Source organism: Blennius ocellaris, assembly GCF_963422515.1.
Source record: "Blennius ocellaris genome assembly, contig: SCAFFOLD_58, whole genome shotgun sequence".
NCBI lineage: Eukaryota > Metazoa > Chordata > Actinopteri > Blenniiformes > Blenniidae > Blennius > Blennius ocellaris.
Window position 1 is genome coordinate 301,536 of NW_027661901.1, and position 18,844 is coordinate 320,379.

Genomic DNA, 18,844 nt, shown 5'->3' on the forward strand with positions numbered 1-18,844 from the left:
TGAGGTTGGTTATAGGTTGGGTGTAAGGTTGGTTGTAGGTTGGGCATAAGGTCCGTCGTAGGTTGGGTGTAAGGTTGGTCGTAGGTTGGGTGTAAAGTCGGTTGTAGGTTGGGCGTAAGGTCGGTCGTAGGTTGGGTGTGAGGTTGGTTATAGGTTGGGTGTAAGGTCGGTCGTAGGTTGGGTGTAAGGTTGGTTATAGGTTGGGTGTAAGGTCGGTCGTAGGTTGGGTGTGAGGTTGGTTATAGGTTGGGTGTAAAGTCGGTCGTAGGTTGGGTGTGAGGTTGGTTATAGGTTGGGTGTAAGGTCGGTCGTAGGTTGGGTGTAAGGTTGGTTGTAGGTTGGGTGTAAAGTCGGTTGTAGGTTGGGTGTAAAGTCGGTTGTAGGTTGGGCGTAAGGTCGGTCGTAGGTTGGGTGTAAGGTTGGTTATAGGTTGGGTGTGAGGTTGGTTATAGGTTGGGTGTAAAGTCGGTCGTAGGTTGGGTGTAAGGTTGGTTATAGGTTGGGTGTAAGGTTGGTTATAGGTTGGGTGTAAGGTTGGTTGTAGGTTTGGTGTAAGGTTGGTTGTAGGTTGGGTGTAAGGTTGGTTATAGGTTGGGTGTAAAGTCGGTTGTAGGTTGGGTGTAAGGTTGGTCGTAGGTTGGGTGTAAAGTCGGTTGTAGGTTGGGTGTAAAGTCGGTTGTAGGTTGGGTGTAAGGTTGGTTGTAGGTTGGGTGTAAGGTTGGTTATAGGTTGGGTGTGAGGTTGGTTGTAGGTTGGGTGTAAAGTCGGTTGTAGGTTGGGTGTAAAGTCGGTTGTAGGTTGGGTGTAAGGTTGGTTGTAGGTTGGGTGTAAGGTTGGTTGTAGGTTGGGTGTAAAGTCGGTTATAGGTTGGGTGTAAAGTCGGTTGTAGGTTGGGTGTAAGGTTGGTCGTAGGTTGGGTGTAAGGTTGGTTGTAGGTTGGGTGTAAGGTTGGCTATAGGTTGGGTGTAAAGTCGGTTATAGGTTGGGTGTAAGGTTGGTTATAGGTTGGGTGTGAGGTTGGTTGTAGGTTTGGTGTAAGGTTGGTTGTAGGTTGGGTGTAAGGTTGGTTGTAGGTTGGGTGTAAGGTTGGTCGTAGGTTGGGTGTAAAGTTGGTCATAGGTTGGGTGTAAAGTCGGTTGTAGGTTGGGTGTAAGGTTGGTCGTAGGTTGGGTGTAAGGTTGGTTGTAGGTTGGGTGTAAGGTTGGTTATAGGTTGGGTGTAAGGTTGGTTATAGGTTGGGTGTGAGGTTGGTTGTAGGTTGGGTGTAAGGTTGGTTGTAGGTTGGGTGTAAGGTTGGTTATAGGTTGGGTGTAAGGTTGGTTATAGGTTGGGTGTAAGGTTGGTTGTAGGTTTGGTGTAAGGTTGGTTGTAGGTTGGGTGTGAGGTTGGGTGTAAGGTTGGTTGTAGATTGGGTGTAAGGTTGGTCGTAGGTTGGTGTAAAGTCGGTTATAGGTTGGGTGTAAAGTCGGTTGTAGGTTGGGTGTAAGGTTGGTCGTAGGTTGGGTGTAAGGTTGGTTGTAGGTTGGGTGTAAGGTTGGTTATAGGTTGGGTGTAAAGTCGGTTATAGGTTGGGTGTAAGGTTGGTTATAGGTTGGGTGTAAGGTTGGTCGTAGGTTGGGTGTGAGGTTGGTTGTAGGTTGGGTGTAAGGTTGGTCGTAGGTTGGGTGTAAAGTCGGTTATAGGTTGGGTGTAAAGTCGGTTGTAGGTTGGGTGTAAGGTTGGTCGTAGGTTGGGTGTAAGGTTGGTTGTAGGTTGGGTGTAAGGTTGGTTGTAGGTTGGGTGTAAGGTTGGTCGTAGGTTGGGTGTAAAGTCGGTTATAGGTTGGGTGTAAAGTCGGTTGTAGGTTGGGTGTAAGGTTGGTCGTAGGTTGGGTGTAAGGTTGGTTGTAGGTTGGGTGTAAGGTTGGTTATAGGTTGGGTGTAAAGTCGGTTATAGGTTGGGTGTAAGGTTGGTTATAGGTTGGGTGTGAGGTTGGTTGTAGGTTTGGTGTAAGGTTGGTTGTAGGTTGGGTGTAAGGTTGGTTGTAGGTTGGGTGTAAGGTTGGTCGTAGGTTGGGTGTAAAGTTGGTCATAGGTTGGGTGTAAAGTCGGTTGTAGGTTGGGTGTAAGGTTGGTCGTAGGTTGGGTGTAAGGTTGGTTGTAGGTTGGGTGTAAGGTTGGTTATAGGTTGGGTGTAAGGTTGGTTATAGGTTGGGTGTGAGGTTGGTTGTAGGTTGGGTGTAAGGTTGGTTGTAGGTTGGGTGTAAGGTTGGTTATAGGTTGGGTGTAAGGTTGGTTATAGGTTGGGTGTAAGGTTGGTTGTAGGTTTGGTGTAAGGTTGGTTGTAGGTTGGGTGTGAGGTTGGGTGTAAGGTTGGTTGTAGATTGGGTGTAAGGTTGGTCGTAGGTTGGGTGTAAAGTCGGTTATAGGTTGGGTGTAAAGTCGGTTGTAGGTTGGGTGTAAGGTTGGTCGTAGGTTGGGTGTAAGGTTGGTTGTAGGTTGGGTGTAAGGTTGGTTATAGGTTGGGTGTAAAGTCGGTTATAGGTTGGGTGTAAGGTTGGTTATAGGTTGGGTGTAAGGTTGGTCGTAGGTTGGGTGTGAGGTTGGTTGTAGGTTGGGTGTAAGGTTGGTCGTAGGTTGGGTGTAAAGTCGGTTATAGGTTGGGTGTAAAGTCGGTTGTAGGTTGGGTGTAAGGTTGGTCGTAGGTTGGGTGTAAGGTTGGTCGTAGGTTGGGTGTAAAGTCGGTTATAGGTTGGGTGTAAAGTCGGTTGTAGGTTGGGTGTAAGGTTGGTCGTAGGTTGGGTGTAAGGTTGGTTGTAGGTTGGGTGTAAGGTTGGTTATAGGTTGGGTGTAAGGTTGGTTATAGGTTGGGTGTAAGGTTGGGTGTAAGGTTGGTTGTAGGTTTGGTGTAAGGTTGGTTGTAGGTTGGGTGTAAGGTTGGTTATAGGTTGGGTGTAAGGTTGGGTGTAAGGTTGGTTGTAGGTTTGGTGTAAGGTTGGTTGTAGGTTGGGTGTAAGGTTGGTTGTAGGTTGGGTGTAAGGTTGGTCGTAGATTGGGTGTAAGGTTGGTCGTAGGTTGGGTGTGAGGTTGGTTATAGGTTGGGTGTAAGGTTGGTTGTAGGTTGGGTGTGAGGTTGGTTATAGGTTGGGTGTAAGGTTGGGTGTAAGGTTGGTCATAGGTTGGGTGTAAAGTCGGTTGTAGGTTGGGTGTAAGGTTGGTTGTAGGTTGGGTGTGAGGTTGGTTGTAGGTTGGGTGTAAGGTTGGTTATAGGTTGGGTGTGAGGTTGGTTATAGGTTGGGTGTAAGGTTGGTCATAGGTTGGGTGTAAAGTCGGTTGTAGGTTGGGTGTAAGGTTGGTTATAGGTTGGGTGTGAGGTTGGTTATAGGTTGGGTGTAAGGTTGGTTATAGGTTGGGTGTGAGGTTGGTTATAGGTTGGGTGTAAGGTTGGTCATAGGTTGGGTGTAAAGTCGGTTGTAGGTTGGGTGTGAGGTTGGTTGTAGGTTGGGTGTAAGGTTGGTTATAGGTTGTGTGTAAGGTTGGTTATAGGTTGGGTGTAAGGTTGGTCATAGGTTGGGTGTAAAGTCGGTTGTAGGTTGGGTGTAAGGTTGGTTATAGGTTGGGTGTAAAGTCGGTTATAGGTTGGGTGTAAAGTCGGTTGTAGGTTGGGTGTAAGGTTGGTCGTAGGTTGGGTGTGAGGTTGGTTGTAGGTTGGGTGTAAGGTTGGTCGTAGGTTGGGTGTAAAGTCAGTCGCAGGTTGGGTGTAAGGTTGGTTGTAGGTTGGGTGTAACGTTGGTTGTAGGTTGGGTGTAAGGTTGGTTATAGGTTGGGTGTAAGGTTGGTTGTAGGTTGGGTGTGAGGTTGGTTGTAGGTTGGGTGTGAGGTTGGTTATAGGTTGGGTGTAAAGTCGGTTGTAGGTTGGGTGTAAGGTTGGTCGTAGGTTGGTTGTAGGTTGGGTGTAAGGTTGGTCGTAGGTTGGGTGTAAAGTCAGTCGCAGGTTGGGTGTAAGGTTGGTTGTAAGTTGGGTGTAAGGTTGGTTGTAGGTTGGGTGTGAGGTTGGTTGTAGGTTGGGTGTAGAGTCGGTTGTAGGTTGGGTGTAAGGTTGGTCGTAGGTTGGGTGTAAAGTCAGTCGCAGGTTGGGTGTAAGGTTGGTTGTAGGTTGGGTGTAAGGTTGGTTGAAGGTTGGGTGTAAGGTTGGTTGTAGGTTAGGTGTAAGCTCAGTTGTAGGTTGGGTGTAAGGTTGGTTGTAGGTTGGGTGTAAGGTTGGTTGTAGGTTGGGTGTAAGGTTGGTTGTAGGTTAGGTGTAAGCTCAGTTGTAGGTTGGGTGTAAGGTTGGTTGTAGGTTAGGTGTAAGCTCAGTTGTAGGTTGGGTGTAAGGTTGGTTGTAGGTTGGGTGTAAGGTTGGTCGTAGGTTGGGTGTAAAGTCAGTCGCAGGTTGGGTGTAAGGTTGGTTGTAGGTTGGGTGTAAGGTTGGTCGTAGGTTGGGTGTAAAGTCAGTCGCAGGTTGGGTGTAAGGTTGGTTGTAGGTTGGGTGTAACGTTGGTTGTAGGTTGGGTGTAAGGTTGGTTATAGGTTGGGTGTAAGGTTGGTTGTAGGTTGGGTGTGAGGTTGGTTGTAGGTTGGGTGTGAGGTTGGTTATAGGTTGGGTGTAAAGTCGGTTGTAGGTTGGGTGTAAGGTTGGTCGTAGGTTGGTTGTAGGTTGGGTGTAAGGTTGGTCGTAGGTTGGGTGTAAAGTCAGTCGCAGGTTGGGTGTAAGGTTGGTTGTAAGTTGGGTGTAAGGTTGGTTGTAGGTTGGGTGTGAGGTTGGTTGTAGGTTAGGTGTAAGCTCAGTTGTAGGTTGGGTGTAAGGTTGGTTGTAGGTTGGGTGTAAGGTTGGTTGTAGGTTGGGTGTAAGGTTGGTTGTAGGTTAGGTGTAAGCTCAGTTGTAGGTTGGGTGTAAGGTTGGTTGTAGGTTAGGTGTAAGCTCAGTTGTAGGTTGGGTGTAAGGTTGGTTGTAGGTTGGGTGTAAGGTTGGTCGTAGGTTGGGTGTAAAGTCAGTCGCAGGTTGGGTGTAAGGTTGGTTGTAGGTTGGGTGTAAAGTTGGTTGTAGGTTGGGTGTAAGGTTGGTTGTAGGTTAGGTGTAAGCTCAGTTGTAGGTTGGGTGTAAGGTTGGTTGTAGGTTGGGTGTAAAGTCAGTTGCAGGTTGGGTGTAAGGTTGGTTGTAGGTTGGGTGTAAGGTTGGTTGTAGGTTGGGTGTAAGGTTGGTTGTAGGTTGGGTGTAAGGTTGGTCGTAGGTTGGGTGTAAAGTCAGTCGCAGGTTGGGTGTAAGGTTGGTTGTAGGTTGGGTGTAAGGTTGGTTGTAGGTTGGGTGTAAGCTCAGTTGTAGGTTGGGTGTAAGGTTGGTTGTGGGTTAGGTGTAAGCTCAGTTGTAGGTTGGGTGTAAGGTTGGTTGTAGGTTGGGTGTAAGGTTGGTTGTAGGTTGGGTGTAAGCTCAGTTGTAGGTTGGGTGTAAGGTTGGTTGTAGGTTGGGTGTAAAGTCAATCATAAGGTTTGAAGGTTGGCTAGTTGTAAGGTTCGATGATCGTAAAGTCGGTCGTTCACGAAGTTGCTCAGTCGTAAGTGCCAAGGGTTGTAAGGTCGTAAGGTTCGGTCAGTTGTAAGGTCTGAGGGTCGTAAGGTCTGTCGTAACATCAGACGGATGTATTGTCAGTCGGTCCAAAGGTTGGTCCAACAGTCACAAGGTCCAACGATCGTAAGGTCCAGCAGTTGTAAGGTTGGTCGCTCAGTCCATGAAACGGTCGTAAGGGCCAACGGTCGGTTGGTCGGTTGGTCTGAAGGTTGGTCGGGTTTAGGGGTTAAGGTCGGTTGGTCAAAAGGTCAGGTGTATGGTATCTCCAAGTCGATGTTTAACCCTATCCCTTGTGTCTCCAGGTTGTCGTGTTGTCGTCTACCCCTAACTCTCGTGTCTCCGGGTTGTCGTATCGTCTATCCCTCGTGTCTCTAGGTTCTCCTCTACCCCTAACCCTCATCTGTCCAGTTCGCTGTCTAACCCTAACTCTCGTGTCTCCGGGTTGTCGTATCGTCTATCCCTCGTGTCTCTAGGTTCTCCTCTACCCCTAACCCTCATCTGTCCAGTTCGCTGTCTAACCCTAAATCTTGTGTCTCCAGGCCGTCATGTCATTGTCTAACCCTCGTCCTTCTAGGTTGTGTCATCGTGTAACCCTGACATTGCTCTCGGTCGTCATCTAAGTCTAACCCTGGTCTTTCCAGGTCTTTCCAGGTCGTTGTCTTACAGTAACCCTCGTCCTTCCAGGTCATCGTGTCATCGTTTGACCATAACCCTTGTCGCACCAGGACGTCGTGTCATCGTTTGACCATAACCCTTGTCGCACCAGGTCGTCGTGTCATCGTTTGACCATAACCCTTGTCGCACCAGGACGTCGTGTCATCGTTTGACCATAACCCTTGTCGCACCAGGACGTCGTGTCATCGTTTGACCATAACCCTTGTCGCACCAGGACGTCGTGTCATCGTTTGACCATAACCCTTGTCGCACCAGGTCGTCGTGTCATCGTTTGACCATAACCCTTGTCACACCAGGACGTCGTGTCATCGTTTGACCATAACCCTTGTCGCACCAGGTCCTCGTGTCATCGTTTGACCATAACCCTTGTCGCACCAGGTCGTCGTGTCATCGTTTGACCATAACCCTTGTCGCACCAGGTCGTCGTGTCATCGTTTGACCATAACCCTTGTCGCACCAGGTCACCGCATTGTGATGGGAAAGAACCACGTGTTTCGCTTTAACCACCCGGAGCAGGCGAGGCTGGAGAGGGAGCGCACTGCCACTGCAGACCAGCAGGGGGAGCCAGAGGATTGGAACTATGCTCAGAGGGAGCTGCTGGAGAAACAAGGCATCGACATCAAGCTGGAGATGGAGAGAAGGTACAGGGTGGAGGGTTGCATCATCCTGTGAGCTGCAGGATGGAGGGTTGGGTTAGGGTTATCTGCAGGGTGGAGGGCCACAGGGTGGAGGGAAGGAGCTTCCTGTTAGATACAGGATGGAGGGTTGGGTTAGGTTTAGGGTGGAGGTTAACAGGGTGGAGGTTGATCTATTCCTGTGGTTCAGGCTGCAGGACATGGAGAACCAGTACCGGAGGGAGAAGGAGGAGGCCGACCTGCTGCTGGAGCAGCACCGACTGGTGATCCTCATTCTGTTCTTCCACTACTGACTCTGTCCAGTGCTCTCAGACAGTGGTGTGTGTTCAGTATGCAGACAGTGGTGTGTGTTCAGTATGCAGGCAGTGGTGTGTGTTCAGTATGCAATGTTCTCAGACAGTGGTGTGTGTTCAGTATGCAGTGCTCTCAGACAGTGGTGTGTGTTCAGTATGCAGACAGTGGTGTGTGTACAGTATGCAGACAATGGTGTGTGTTCAGTCTGCAGTGCTCTCAGACAGTGGTGTGTGTTCAGTCTGCAGACAGTGGTGTGTGTTCAGTATGCAGTGGTCTCAGACAGTGGTGTGTGTTCAATATGCAGACAGTGGCGTGTGTTCAGTATGCAGACAGTGGTGTGTGTTCAGTATGCAGACAGTGGTGTGTGTCCAGTATGCAGACAGTGGTGTGTGTTCAGTATGCAGTGCTCTCAGACAGTGGTGTGTGTTCAGTATGCAGTGCTCTCAGACAGTGGTGTGTGTTCAGTATGCAGACAGTGGTGTGTGTTCAGTATGCAGACAGTGGTGTGTGTTCAGTATGCAGACAGTGGTGTGTGTTCAGTATGCAGTGCTCTCAGACAGTGGTGTGTGTTCAGTATGCAGACAGTGTTGTGTGTTCAACATGCAGGCAGTGGTGTGTGTTCAGTATGCAGACAGTGGTGTGTGTTCAGTATGCATTGTTCTCAGAAAGTGGTGTGTGTTCAGTATGCAGACAGTGGTGTGTGTTCAGTATGCAGACAGTGGTGTGTGTTCAGTATGCAGACAGTGTTGTGTGTTCAGTATGCAGACAGGGGTGTGTGTTCAGTATGCAATGTTCTCAGACAGTGGTGTGTGTTCAGTATGCTGACAGTGGTGTGTGTTCAGTATGCAATGTTCTCAGACAATGGTGTGTGTTCAGTATGCAATGTTCTCAGACAGTGGTGTGTGTTCAGTATGCAGACAGTCGTGTGTGTTCAGTATGCAGACAGTGTTGTGTGTTCAGTATGCAGACAGTGGTGTGTGTTCAGTCTGCAGTGCTCTCAGACATTGGTGTGTGTTCAGTATGCAGACAGTGGTGTGTGTTCAGTATGCAGTGCTCTCAGACAGTGGTGTGTGTTCAGTATGCAGTGCTCTCAGACAGTGGTGTGTGTTCAGTATGCAGACAGTGGTGTGTGTACAGTATGCAGACAGTGGTGTGTGTTCAGTCTGCAGTGTTCTCAGACAGTGGTGTGTGTTCAGTCTGCAGACAGTGGTGTGTGTTCAGTATGCAGTGCTCTCAGACAATGATGTGTGTTCAGTATGCAGACAGTGGTGTGTGTTCAGTATGCAGTGGTCTCAGACAGTGGTGTGTGTTCAATATGCAGACAGTGGCGTGTGTTCAGTATGCAGACAGTGGTGTGTGTTCAGTATGCAGACAGTGGTGTGTGTCCAGTATGCAGACAGTGGTGTGTGTTCAGCATGCAGACAGTGGTGTGTGTTCAGTATGCAGTGCTCTCAGACAGTGGTGTGTGTTCAGTGTGCAGACAGTGTTGTATGTTCAGCATGCAGACAGTGGTGTGTGTTCAGTATGCTGACAGTGGTGTGTGTTCAGTATGCAATGTTCTCAGACAGTGGTGTGTGTTCAGTATGCAATGTTCTCAGACAGTGGTGTGTGTTCAGTATGCAGACAGTCGTGTGTGTTCAGTATGCAGACAGTGGTGTGTGTTCAGTATGCAGACAGTGTTGTGTGTTCAGTATGCAGACAGTGGTGTGTGTTCAGTATGCAATGTTTTCAGACAGTGGTGTGTGTTCAGTATGCAATGTTCTCAGACAGTGGTGTGTGTTCAGTATGCTGACAGTGGTGTGTGTTCAGTATGCAATGTTCTCAGACAGTGGTGTGTGTTCAGTATGCAATGTTCTCAGACAGTGGTGTGTATTCAGTATGCAATGTTCTCAGACAGTGGTGTGTGTTCAGTATGCAATGTTGTCAGACAGTGGTGTGTGTTCAGTATGCAGACAGTGGTGTGTGTTCAGTATGCAATGTTGTCAGACAGTGGTGTGTGTTCAGTATGCAGACAGTGGTGTGTGTTCAGTATGCAATGTTCTCAGACAGTGGTGTGTGTTCAGTATGCAGACAGTGGTGTGTGTTCAGTATGCAATGTTCTCAGACAGTGGTGTGTGTTCAGTATGCAGACAGTGGTGTGTGTTCAGTATGCAATGTTCTCAGACAGTGGTGTGTGTTCAGTATGCAGACAGTGGTGTGTGTTCAGTATGCAATGTTCTCAGACAGTGGTGTGTGTTCAGTATGCAATATTCTCAGACAGTGGTGTGTGTTCAGTATGCAATGTTCTCAGACAGTGGTGTGTGTTCAGTATGCAGACAGTGGTGTGTGTTCAGTATGCAATGTTCTCAGACAGTGGTGTGTGTTCAGTATGCAATGTTCTCAGACAGTGGTGTGTGTTCAGTATGCAGTGTTCTCAGACAGTGGTGTGTGTTCAGTATGCAATGTTCTCAGACAGTGGTGTGTGTTCAGTATGCAATGTTCTCAGACAGTGTTGTGTGTTCAGTATGCAGTGTTCTCAGACAGGGGTGTGTGTTCAGTATGCAATGTTCTCAGACAGTGGTGTGTGTTCAGTATGCAATGTTCTCAGACAGTGGTGTGTGTTCAGTATGCAGTGTTCTCAGACAGTGGTGTGTGTTCAGTATGCAGTGTTCTCAGACAGTGGTGTATGTTCAGTATGCAGTGTTCTCAGACAGTGGTGTGTGTTCAGTATGCAGTGTTCTCAGACAGTGGTGTGTGTTCAGTATGCAGTGTTCTCAGACAGTGGTGTGTGTTCAGTATGCAGACAGTGACAGTGGAGACGACTCAGACAAACGGTCCTGTGAGGAGAGCTGGAGACTCATTTCCTCCCTGAGAGAGAAACTTCCTGCAAACAAGGTGAAAACACGTCTCACCCCAGTCTCACTCCAGTCTCACCCGTCTCACCTCCAGTCTCACCCCCAGTCTCACTCCAGTCTCACCCCAGTCTCACCTCCAGTCTCACCCCAGTCCCACCTCCAGTCTCACCCCAGTCTCACTCCAGTCCCACCTCCAGTCTCACCCCAGTCCCACTTCCAGTCTCACCCCAGTTCCACCTCCAGTCTCACCCCAGTTCCACCTCCAGTCTCACCCCAGTCTCACCCCAGTCCCACCTCCAGTCTCACCCCAGTCACACCTCCAGTCCCACCTCCAGTCCCACCTCCAGTCCCACCTCCAGTCTCACCCCAGTCCCACCTCCAGTCTCACCCCAGTCCCACCTCCAGTCTCACCCCAGTCTCACCCCAGTCTCACCTCCAGTCTCACCCCAGTCCCACCTCCAGTCTCACCCCAGTCCCACCTCCAGTCTCACCCCAGTCTCACCCCAGTCCCACCTCCAGTCTCACCCCAGTCTCACCTCCAGTCTCACCCCAGTCCCACCTCCAATCTCACCCCAGTCCCACCTCCAGTCTCACCCCAGTCCCACCTCCAGTCTCACCCCAGTCTCACCCCAGTCTCACCCCAGTCCCACCTCCAGTCTCACCCCAGTCCCACCTCCAGTCTCACCCCAGTCTCACCCCAGTCTCACCTCCAGTCTCACCCCAGTCCCACCTCCAGTCTCACCCCAGTCCCACCTCCAGTCTCACCCCAGTCTCACCCCAGTCCCACCTCCAGTCTCACCCCAGTCTCACCTCCAGTCTCACCCCAGTCCCACCTCCAATCTCACCCCAGTCCCACCTCCAGTCTCACCCCAGTCTCACCCCAGTCCCACCTCCAGTCTCACCCCAGTCTCACCCCAGTCTCACCTCCAGTCTCACTCCAGTCCCACCTCCAGTCTCACCCCAGTCCCACCTCCAGTCTCACCCCAGTCTCACTCCAGTCCCACCTCCAGTCTCACCCCAGTCCCACCTCCAGTCTCACCCCAGTCTCACCCCAGTCCCACCTCCAGTCCCACCTCCAGTCTCACCCCAGTCTCACCCCAGTCTCACCCCAGTCCCACCTCCAGTCTCACCCCAGTCTCACCCCAGTCCCACCTCCAGTCTCACCCCAGTCTCACCCCAGTCTCACCCCAGTCCCACCTGCAGTCTCACCCCAGTCTCACCCCAGTCTCACCCCAGTCCCACCTCCAGTCTCACCCCAGTCTCACCCAAGTCCCACCTCCAGTCTCACCCCAGTCTCACCCCAGTCCCACCTCCAGTCTCACCCCAGTCCCACCTCCAGTCTCACCCCAGTCCCACCTCCAGTCTCACCCCAGTCTCACCCCAGTCTCACCCCAGTCCCACCTGCAGTCTCACCCCAGTCTCACCCCAGTCTCACCCCAGTCCCACCTCCAGTCTCACCCCAGTCTCACCCAAGTCCCACCTCCAGTCTCACCCCAGTCTCACCCCAGTCCCACCTCCAGTCTCACCCCAGTCCCACCTCCAGTCTCACCTCCAGTCTCACCCCAGTCTCACCCCAGTCCCACCTGCAGTCTCACCCCAGTCTCACCCCAGTCTCACCCCAGTCCCACCTCCAGTCTCACCCCAGTCTCACCCCAGTCCCACCTGCAGTCTCACTCCAGTCTCACCCCAGTCCCACCTCCAGTCTCACCCCAGTCTCACCCCAGTCTCACCCAAGTCCCACCTCCAGTCTCACCCCAGTCTCACCCCAGTCCCACCTCCAGTCCCACCTCCAATCTCACCTCCAGTCCCACCTCCAGTCTCACCCCAGTCCCACCTCCAGTCCCACCTCCAGTCCCACCTCCAGTCTCACTCCAGTCCCACCTCCAGTCCCACCTCCAGTCCCACCTCCAGTCTCACCCCAGTCCCACCCCAGTCCCACCCCCAGTCCCACCTCCAGTCTCACCCCAGTCCCACCTCCAGTCCCACCTCCAATCTCACCTCCAGTCCCACCTCCAGTCTCACCCCAGTCCCACCTCCAGTCCCACCTCCAGTCCCACCTCCAGTCTCACTCCAGTCCCACCTCCAGTCCCACCTCCAGTCCCACCTCCAGTCTCACCTCCAGTCTCACCCCAGTCCCACCCCAGTCCCACCTCCAGTCTCACCCCAGTCCCACCTCCAGTCCCACCTCCAGTCTCACTCCAGTCCCACCTCCAGTCTCACCCCAGTCTCACCCCAGTCCCACCTCCAGTCCCACCTCCAGTCTCACCTCCAGTCTCACCCCAGTCCCACCTCCAGTCTCACCCCCAGTCCCACCCCCAGTCCCACCTCCAGTCTCACCCCAGTCCCACCTCCAGTCTCACCCCAGTCCCACCCCAGTCCCACCTCCAGTCCCACCTCCAGTCTCACCCCAGTCTCACTCCAGTCCCACCTCCAGTCTCACCCCAGTCTCACCCCAGTCCCACCTCCAGTCTCACCCCAGTCTCACCTAAGTCCCACCTCCAGTCCCACCTCCAGTCTCACCCCAGTCCCACCTGCAGTCTCACCCCAGTCTCACCTCCAGTCTCACCCCAGTCCCACCTGCAGTCTCACCCCAGTCCCACCTCCAGTCCCACCTCCAGTCCCACCTGCAGTCTCACCTCCAGTCCCACCTCCAGTCCCACCTCCAGTCCCACCTGCAGTCTCACCCCAGTCTCACCTCCAGTCTCACCCCAGTCCCACCTGCAGTCTCACCCCAGTCCCACCTCCAGTCCCACCTCCAGTCCCACCTCCAGTCTCACCCCAGTCCCACCTCCAGTGTCACCCCCAGTCTCACCCCAGTCCCACCTCCAGTCTCACCCCAGTCCCACCTCCAGTGTCACCCCCAGTCTCACCCCAGTCCCACCTCCAGTCTCACCCCAGTCTCACCCCAGTCTCACCTCCAGTCTCACCCCAGTCCCACCTCCAGTCTCACCCCAGTCCCACCTCCAGTCTCACCCCAGTCTCACCCCAGTCCCACCTCCAGTCTCACCCCAGTCCCACCTCCAGTCTCACCCCAGTCTCACCCCAGTCCCACCTCCAGTCTCACCCCAGTCTCACCCCAGTCTCACCCCAGTCCCACCTGCAGTCTCACCCCAGTCTCACCCCAGTCTCACCCCAGTCCCACCTCCAGTCTCACCCCAGTCTCACCCCAGTCCCACCTCCAGTCTCACCCCAGTCCCACCTCCAGTCTCACCTCCAGTCTCACCCCAGTCTCACCCCAGTCCCACCTCCAGTCTCACCCCAGTCTCACCCAAGTCCCACCTCCAGTCTCACCCTAGTCCCAGCTCCAGTCCCAGCTCCAGTCTCACCCCAGTCCCACCTCCAGTCTTACCCCAGTCCCACCTCCAGTCTCACCCCCAGTCTCACCCCAGTCCCACCTCCAGTCTCACCCCCAGTCTCACCTCCAGTCTCACCCCAGTCCCACCTCCAGTCCCACCTCCAGTCTCACCCCAGTCTCACCCCAGTCTCACCCCAGTCTCACCCCCAGTCTCACCCCAGTCCCACCTCCAGTCTCACCCTAGTCCCAGCTCCAGTCCCAGCTCCAGTCTCACCCCAGTCCCACCTCCATTCTCACCCCCAGTCTCACCCCAGTCCCACCTCCAGTCTCACCCCAGTCTCACCCCAGTCTCACCCCAGTCTCACCCCCACCCTGCCTCCTGCAGGTGCAGAGCATCGTGAAGCGCTGTGGCCTCCCCAGCAGTGGGAAGAGACGTGAGCCTCAGAGAGTCTATCAGATCCCCCAGAGGAGGAGGATCAGCAAGGACCCCCAACGGGTGACGGTGCAGGACCTCCGCCTGCAGGCCGTCAAGGAGATCTGCTACGAGGTGTCAGCTACAACCGTCTACACCTAACCCCACCCTAACCCCACCTTCAGGCTGTCAAGGAGATCTGCTGGAACATGGCTTGATACACATTGTTACAATAGTAGACACAACTTGTCTCCTTGTCAACTCGTCTCCTTGTCAACATGTCTCCTTGTCAACTCGTCTCCTTGTCAACATGTCTCCTTGTCAACTCGTCTCCTTGTCAACTTGTCTCCTTGTCAACATGTCTCCTTGTCAACTCGTCTCCTTGTCAACTCGTCTCCTTGTCAACTTGTCTCCTTGTCAACATGTCTCCTTGTCAACTCGTCTCCTTGTCAACATGTCTCCTTGTCAACTCGTCTCCTTGTCAACTTGTCTCCTTGTCAACATGCCTCCTTGTCAACTCGTCTCCTTGTCAACTCGTCTCCTTGTCAACTTGTCTCCTTGTCAACATGTCTCCTTGTCAACTCGTCTCCTTGTCAACATGTCTCCTTGTCAACTCATCTCCTTGTCAACTCGTCTCCTTGTCAACTCGTCTCCTTGTCAACATGTCTCCTTGTCAACTCGTCTCCTTGTCAACATGTCTCCTTGTCAACTCGTCTCCTTGTCAACATGTCTCCTTGTCAACTCGTCTCCTTGTCAACATGTCTCCTTGTCAACTCGTCTCCTTGTCAACTCGTCTCCTTGTCAACATGTCTCCTTGTCAACTCGTCTCCTTGTCAACTCGTCTCCTTGTCAACTCGTCTCCTTGTCAACATGTCTCCTTGTCAACTCGTCTCCTTGTCAACTCGTCTCCTTGTCAACTCGTCTCCTTGTCAACTTGTCTCCTTGTCAACATGTCTCCTTGTCAACTCGTCTCCTTGTCAACTCGTCTCCTTGTCAACTCGTCTCCTTGTCAACTTGTCTCCTTTTTCAACTCGTCTCCTTTTTCAACTCGTCTCCTTTTAAACTCGTCTCCTTTTCAACTCATCTCCTTTTCAACTTGTCTCCTTTTCAACTCGTCTCCTTTTTCAACTCGTCTCCTTTTCAACTTGTCTCCTTTTCAACTTGTCTCCTTTTCAACTCATCTCCTTTTCAACTGGTCTCCTTTTCAACTTGTCTCCTTTTCAACTCGTCTCCTTGTCAACATGTCTCCTTGTCAACTTGTCTCCTTTTCAACTCGTCTCCTTTTCAACTGGTCTCCTTTTCAACTCGTCTCCTTTTCAACTCGTCTCCTTTTTCAACTCGTCTCCTTTTCAACTTGTCTCCTTTTCAACTTGTCTCCTTTTCAACTCATCTCCTTTTCAACTGGTTTCCTTTTCAACTCATCTCCTTTTCAACTGGTCTCCTTTTCAACTCGTCTCCTTTTCAACTCGTCTCCTTTTTCAACTCGTCTCCTTTTCAACTCGTCTCCTTTTTCAACTCGTCTCCTTTTCAACTTGTCTCCTTTTCAACTTGTCTCCTTTTCAACTCGTCTCCTTTTCAACTTGTCTCCTTTTCAACTCGTCTCCTTTTCAACTCGTCTCCTTTTTCAACTCGTCTCCTTTTCAACTCGTCTCCTTTTTCAACTCGTCTCCTTTTCAACTCGTCTCCTTTTTCAACTCGTCTCCTTTTCAACTTGTCTCCTTTTCAACTTGTCTCCTTTTCAACTCGTCTCCTTTTCAACTCGTCTCCTTTTCAACTCGTCTCCTTTTCAACTCGTCTCCTTTTCAACATGTCTCCTTTTCAACTCGTCTTCTTTTCAACTCGTCTCAACACGAATCCATACGTTTCCACACGTTGGGTTAGGGTTAGGGTTCTGAGCCGCCCTCTGTCGCCCCCTGCAGGTGACGTTGGGGGGGTTAGGGTTCTGAGCCGCCCTCTGTCGCCCCCTGCAGGTGACGTTGGGGGGGTTAGGGTTCTGAGCCGCCCTCTGCCGCCCCCTGCAGGTGACGTTGGGGGGGTTAGGGTTCTGAGCCGCCCTCTGTCGCCCCCTGCAGGGGACGTTGGGGGGGTTAGGGTTCTGAGCCGCCCTCTGTCGCCCCCTGCAGGTGACGTTGGGGGGGTTAGGGTTCTGAGCCGCCCTCTGTCGCCCCCTGCAGGTGACGTTGGGGTAGGGTTCTGAGCTGCCCTCTGCCGCCCCCTGCAGGTGACGTTGGGGGGGTTAGGGTTCTGAGCCGCCCTCTGTCGCCCCCTGCAGGTGACGTTGGGGGGGTTAGGGTTCTGAGCCGCCCTCTGTCGCCCCCTGCAGGTGACGTTGGGGGGGTTAGGGTTCTGAGCCGCCCTCTGTCGCCCCCTGCAGGTGACGTTGGGGGGGTTGGGGTTCTGAGCCGCCCTCTGCCGCCCCCTGCAGGTGACGTTGGGGGGGTTGGGGTTCTGAGCCGCCCTCTGTCGCCCCCTGCAGGTGATGTTGGGGGGGTTAGGGTTCTGAGCCGCCCTCTGTCGCCCCCTGCAGGTGACGTTGGGGGGGTTAGGGTTCTGAGCCGCCCTCTGTCGCCCCCTGCAGGTGACGTTGGGGGGGTTAGGGTTCTGAGCCGCCCTCTGTCGCCCCCTGCAGGTGGCGTTGGGGGGGTTAGGGTTCTGAGCCGCCCTCTGTCGCCCCCTGCAGGTGGCGTTGGGGGGGTTAGGGTTCTGAGCCGCCCTCTGTCGCCCCCTGCAGGTGACGTTGGGGGGGTTAGGGTTCTGAGCCGCCCTCTGTCGCCCCCTGCAGGTGGCGTTGGGGGACTTCCGTCACTCCCGTCAGGAGATCGAGGCTCTGGCCATCGTCAAGATGAAGGAACTCTGCCGGATGTATTCCAAGAAGGACGCCAGCGAGAGGGAGAGCTGGAGGGCCGTGGCTCAGGACGTCTGCGACACGGTGGGCATCGGGGACGAGAGGAGCCCCCCGGCTGAGGACGGAGGAGGAGAGGGCGGAGGAGGAGAAGGTGGAGGAGAGGGTGGAGGAGGAGGCAAAGTCAAAGCATACGATCTGAAGGCTCACATCGACAAATTGACTGATATTCTGGAGGCGAGTATTCCAACAATGATCCACATATCAGGGGCTTTATTCCTGTTGGGGGGGTTAGAGCCTGATGGGGGGGGGGTCCAGTCTGATGGGGGGTTAGATCCTGATGGGGGGGGTCCAGTCTGATGGGGGGTTAGAGCCTGATGGGGGGGTCCATCCTGATGGGGGTTAGAGCCTGATGGGGGGGTTAGAGCCTGATGGGGGGGGTCCATCCTGATGGGGGGTTAGAGCCTGATGGGGGGGATCCATCCTGATGGGGGGTTAGAGCCTGATGGGGGGGTTGGAGCCTGATGGGGGGGGGGGTCCATCCTGATGGGGGGGTCCATCCTGATGGGGGCTTTGACTCAGTCGGGGGGGAATCTACTCAGGGGGGGTTGTTCCTCTCAGGGGGCTCATCTGTGCTGCTCCTGCAGGAGGTGAAGCTGCAGAATAACATGAAGGACGAGGAGATCAGAGCTCTGAGGGACAGAATGATCAAGATGGAGAGCGTCATACCTGTGCAGGTACGGTTTCACCTCAAGCTCCGCCCACTTGATCTCAGGCCCAGCCTCAGACTCCATCCCTCTTTCCAGGATGAAGATCTAAATGGAGAGAGAGTGGAGGATCCTCTCAGAGACGAGGACGGAGACGGATCCAGTCCAGACCCCCCCGAAGGCCGGGTCCAGCGTTTGATGGAGGAGGACCCGGCCTTCAGGAGAGGGCGCCTCCGCTGGTTGAAGCAGGAACAGCAGCGCATCCTCAACCTGCAGCAGCAAAACATCAGCAAGAAGCTGCGAGGTGACACACACACACACACACACACACACACACACACACGAAACAATCACAAAGTGATGACCATCCCCCCTGCATCTCCATACAGGTGTGGCACCCCTCACCTTACCTGTTCATCTGCCTGGGACCGGACGCTTCATCCCTCCCCAAGAGTGCAAACTCAAATTCCCGTTCAAGAGTAACCCCGCCCACCGGCTGTCGTGGGGGCCGGCCAGCGCCGCCCTGCAGGCTCTGGGTCTGGGGGAGGGGGGGGGGCTCATGGAAGAAGGTGGAGGAGCCTCTCCCTCACCTCCATCTATCCCTCCGGGGCAGAGTCCACCCGCTCTTCTACCCCTTCCTTTTCAAGCTCCTCCCCCTCGCATGCGTACTCCGAGCCCTCACCGCGCCCGCCAACAGCGTAACCACGGCAACCAGGGCAGCTTCAACCCCAACCAGCTGTGCCGCCACCGCCGTAACTCCCTGGACGGCAACTGTGACAACCTTGGCAGCAGTCACCAGGGGCGACCGAGGCAGAAGAGGGGGCTGTCCCCCGGTCCTGGAAGAGGAGGGGGGGGTGTGGGGGGGTGGGATGTGCAGCACTATCAGTTCCCACACCATCTATACTACAACACCCACAATGCACCATTCCAGCCCACGCCTCACAGCAGCTATCACAGTCTGCCACGCACCAGAGTGCCACCCCACCCCCCCGATTTACTCCTGGGGGTGGGGCCTTCTTCGCCATTGCCAGGTGGGTGGGGCTTTATGACCCCGCCCAGGATGAGACGGCAGTTCAGTGCACCGGATCTCAAGAACAAGGACACGCCCACCTGAGCCCAACTCCTGGCCCTGAGGGGGGGGGAGGGGGGGGGGGGGGGGGTCATGACGCCATGCTCTGTGTGTGTGTGTGTGTGTGTGTGTGTGTGTGTGTGTGTGTGTGTTATATGATGACTTGTGTTTATCATCTTCTCATCTTGTTAGTTTACTGATATGAGTCTTGATGTTAAAACAGAACGAAGGAACCTCTGGGTCTGCTGGTCCTCCAGATGTGAGGAACCTCTGGGTCTGCTGGTCCTCCAGATGTGAGGAAGCTCTGGGTTCCTTGGTCCTCCTGATGTGAGGAACCTCTGGGTTCCTTGGTCCTCCAGATGTGAGGAACCTCTGGGTTCCTTGGTCCTCCTGATGTGAGGAACCTCTGGGTCTGCTGGTCCTCCAGATGTGAGGAACCTCTGGGTTCCTTGGTCCTCCTGATGTGAGGAACCTCTGGGTCTGCTGGTCCTCCAGATG

The 18,844-nt window shown here is 53.6% G+C and overlaps 1 protein-coding gene across 2 annotated transcripts in view; it reads left to right on the plus strand.

The window, feature by feature from the left end:
* The window catches only part of LOC308148640 (kinesin-like protein KIF1C), a 55,270-nt gene extending 36,842 nt beyond the window's left edge, over window positions 1–18,428 (plus strand). The window contains exons 21-28 of one of the 2 annotated variants that reach the window (XM_080522138.1): window positions 6,719–6,899; window positions 7,084–7,156; window positions 9,963–10,061; window positions 13,702–13,863; window positions 16,511–16,807; window positions 17,218–17,307; window positions 17,377–17,581; window positions 17,667–18,428. In XM_080522138.1, the coding sequence (XP_080378264.1) occupies window positions 6,719–6,899; window positions 7,084–7,156; window positions 9,963–10,061; window positions 13,702–13,863; window positions 16,511–16,807; window positions 17,218–17,307; window positions 17,377–17,581; window positions 17,667–18,391 (1,832 nt within the window). In that variant the 3' untranslated portion in view covers window positions 18,392–18,428. Of the gene's footprint in view, window positions 1–6,718; window positions 6,900–7,083; window positions 7,157–9,962; window positions 10,062–13,701; window positions 13,864–16,510; window positions 16,808–17,217; window positions 17,582–17,666 lie in introns of both variants that reach the window. The other variant, XM_080522137.1, reaches the window with a different exon arrangement.
* Window positions 18,429–18,844: the final 416 nt, after the last annotated feature.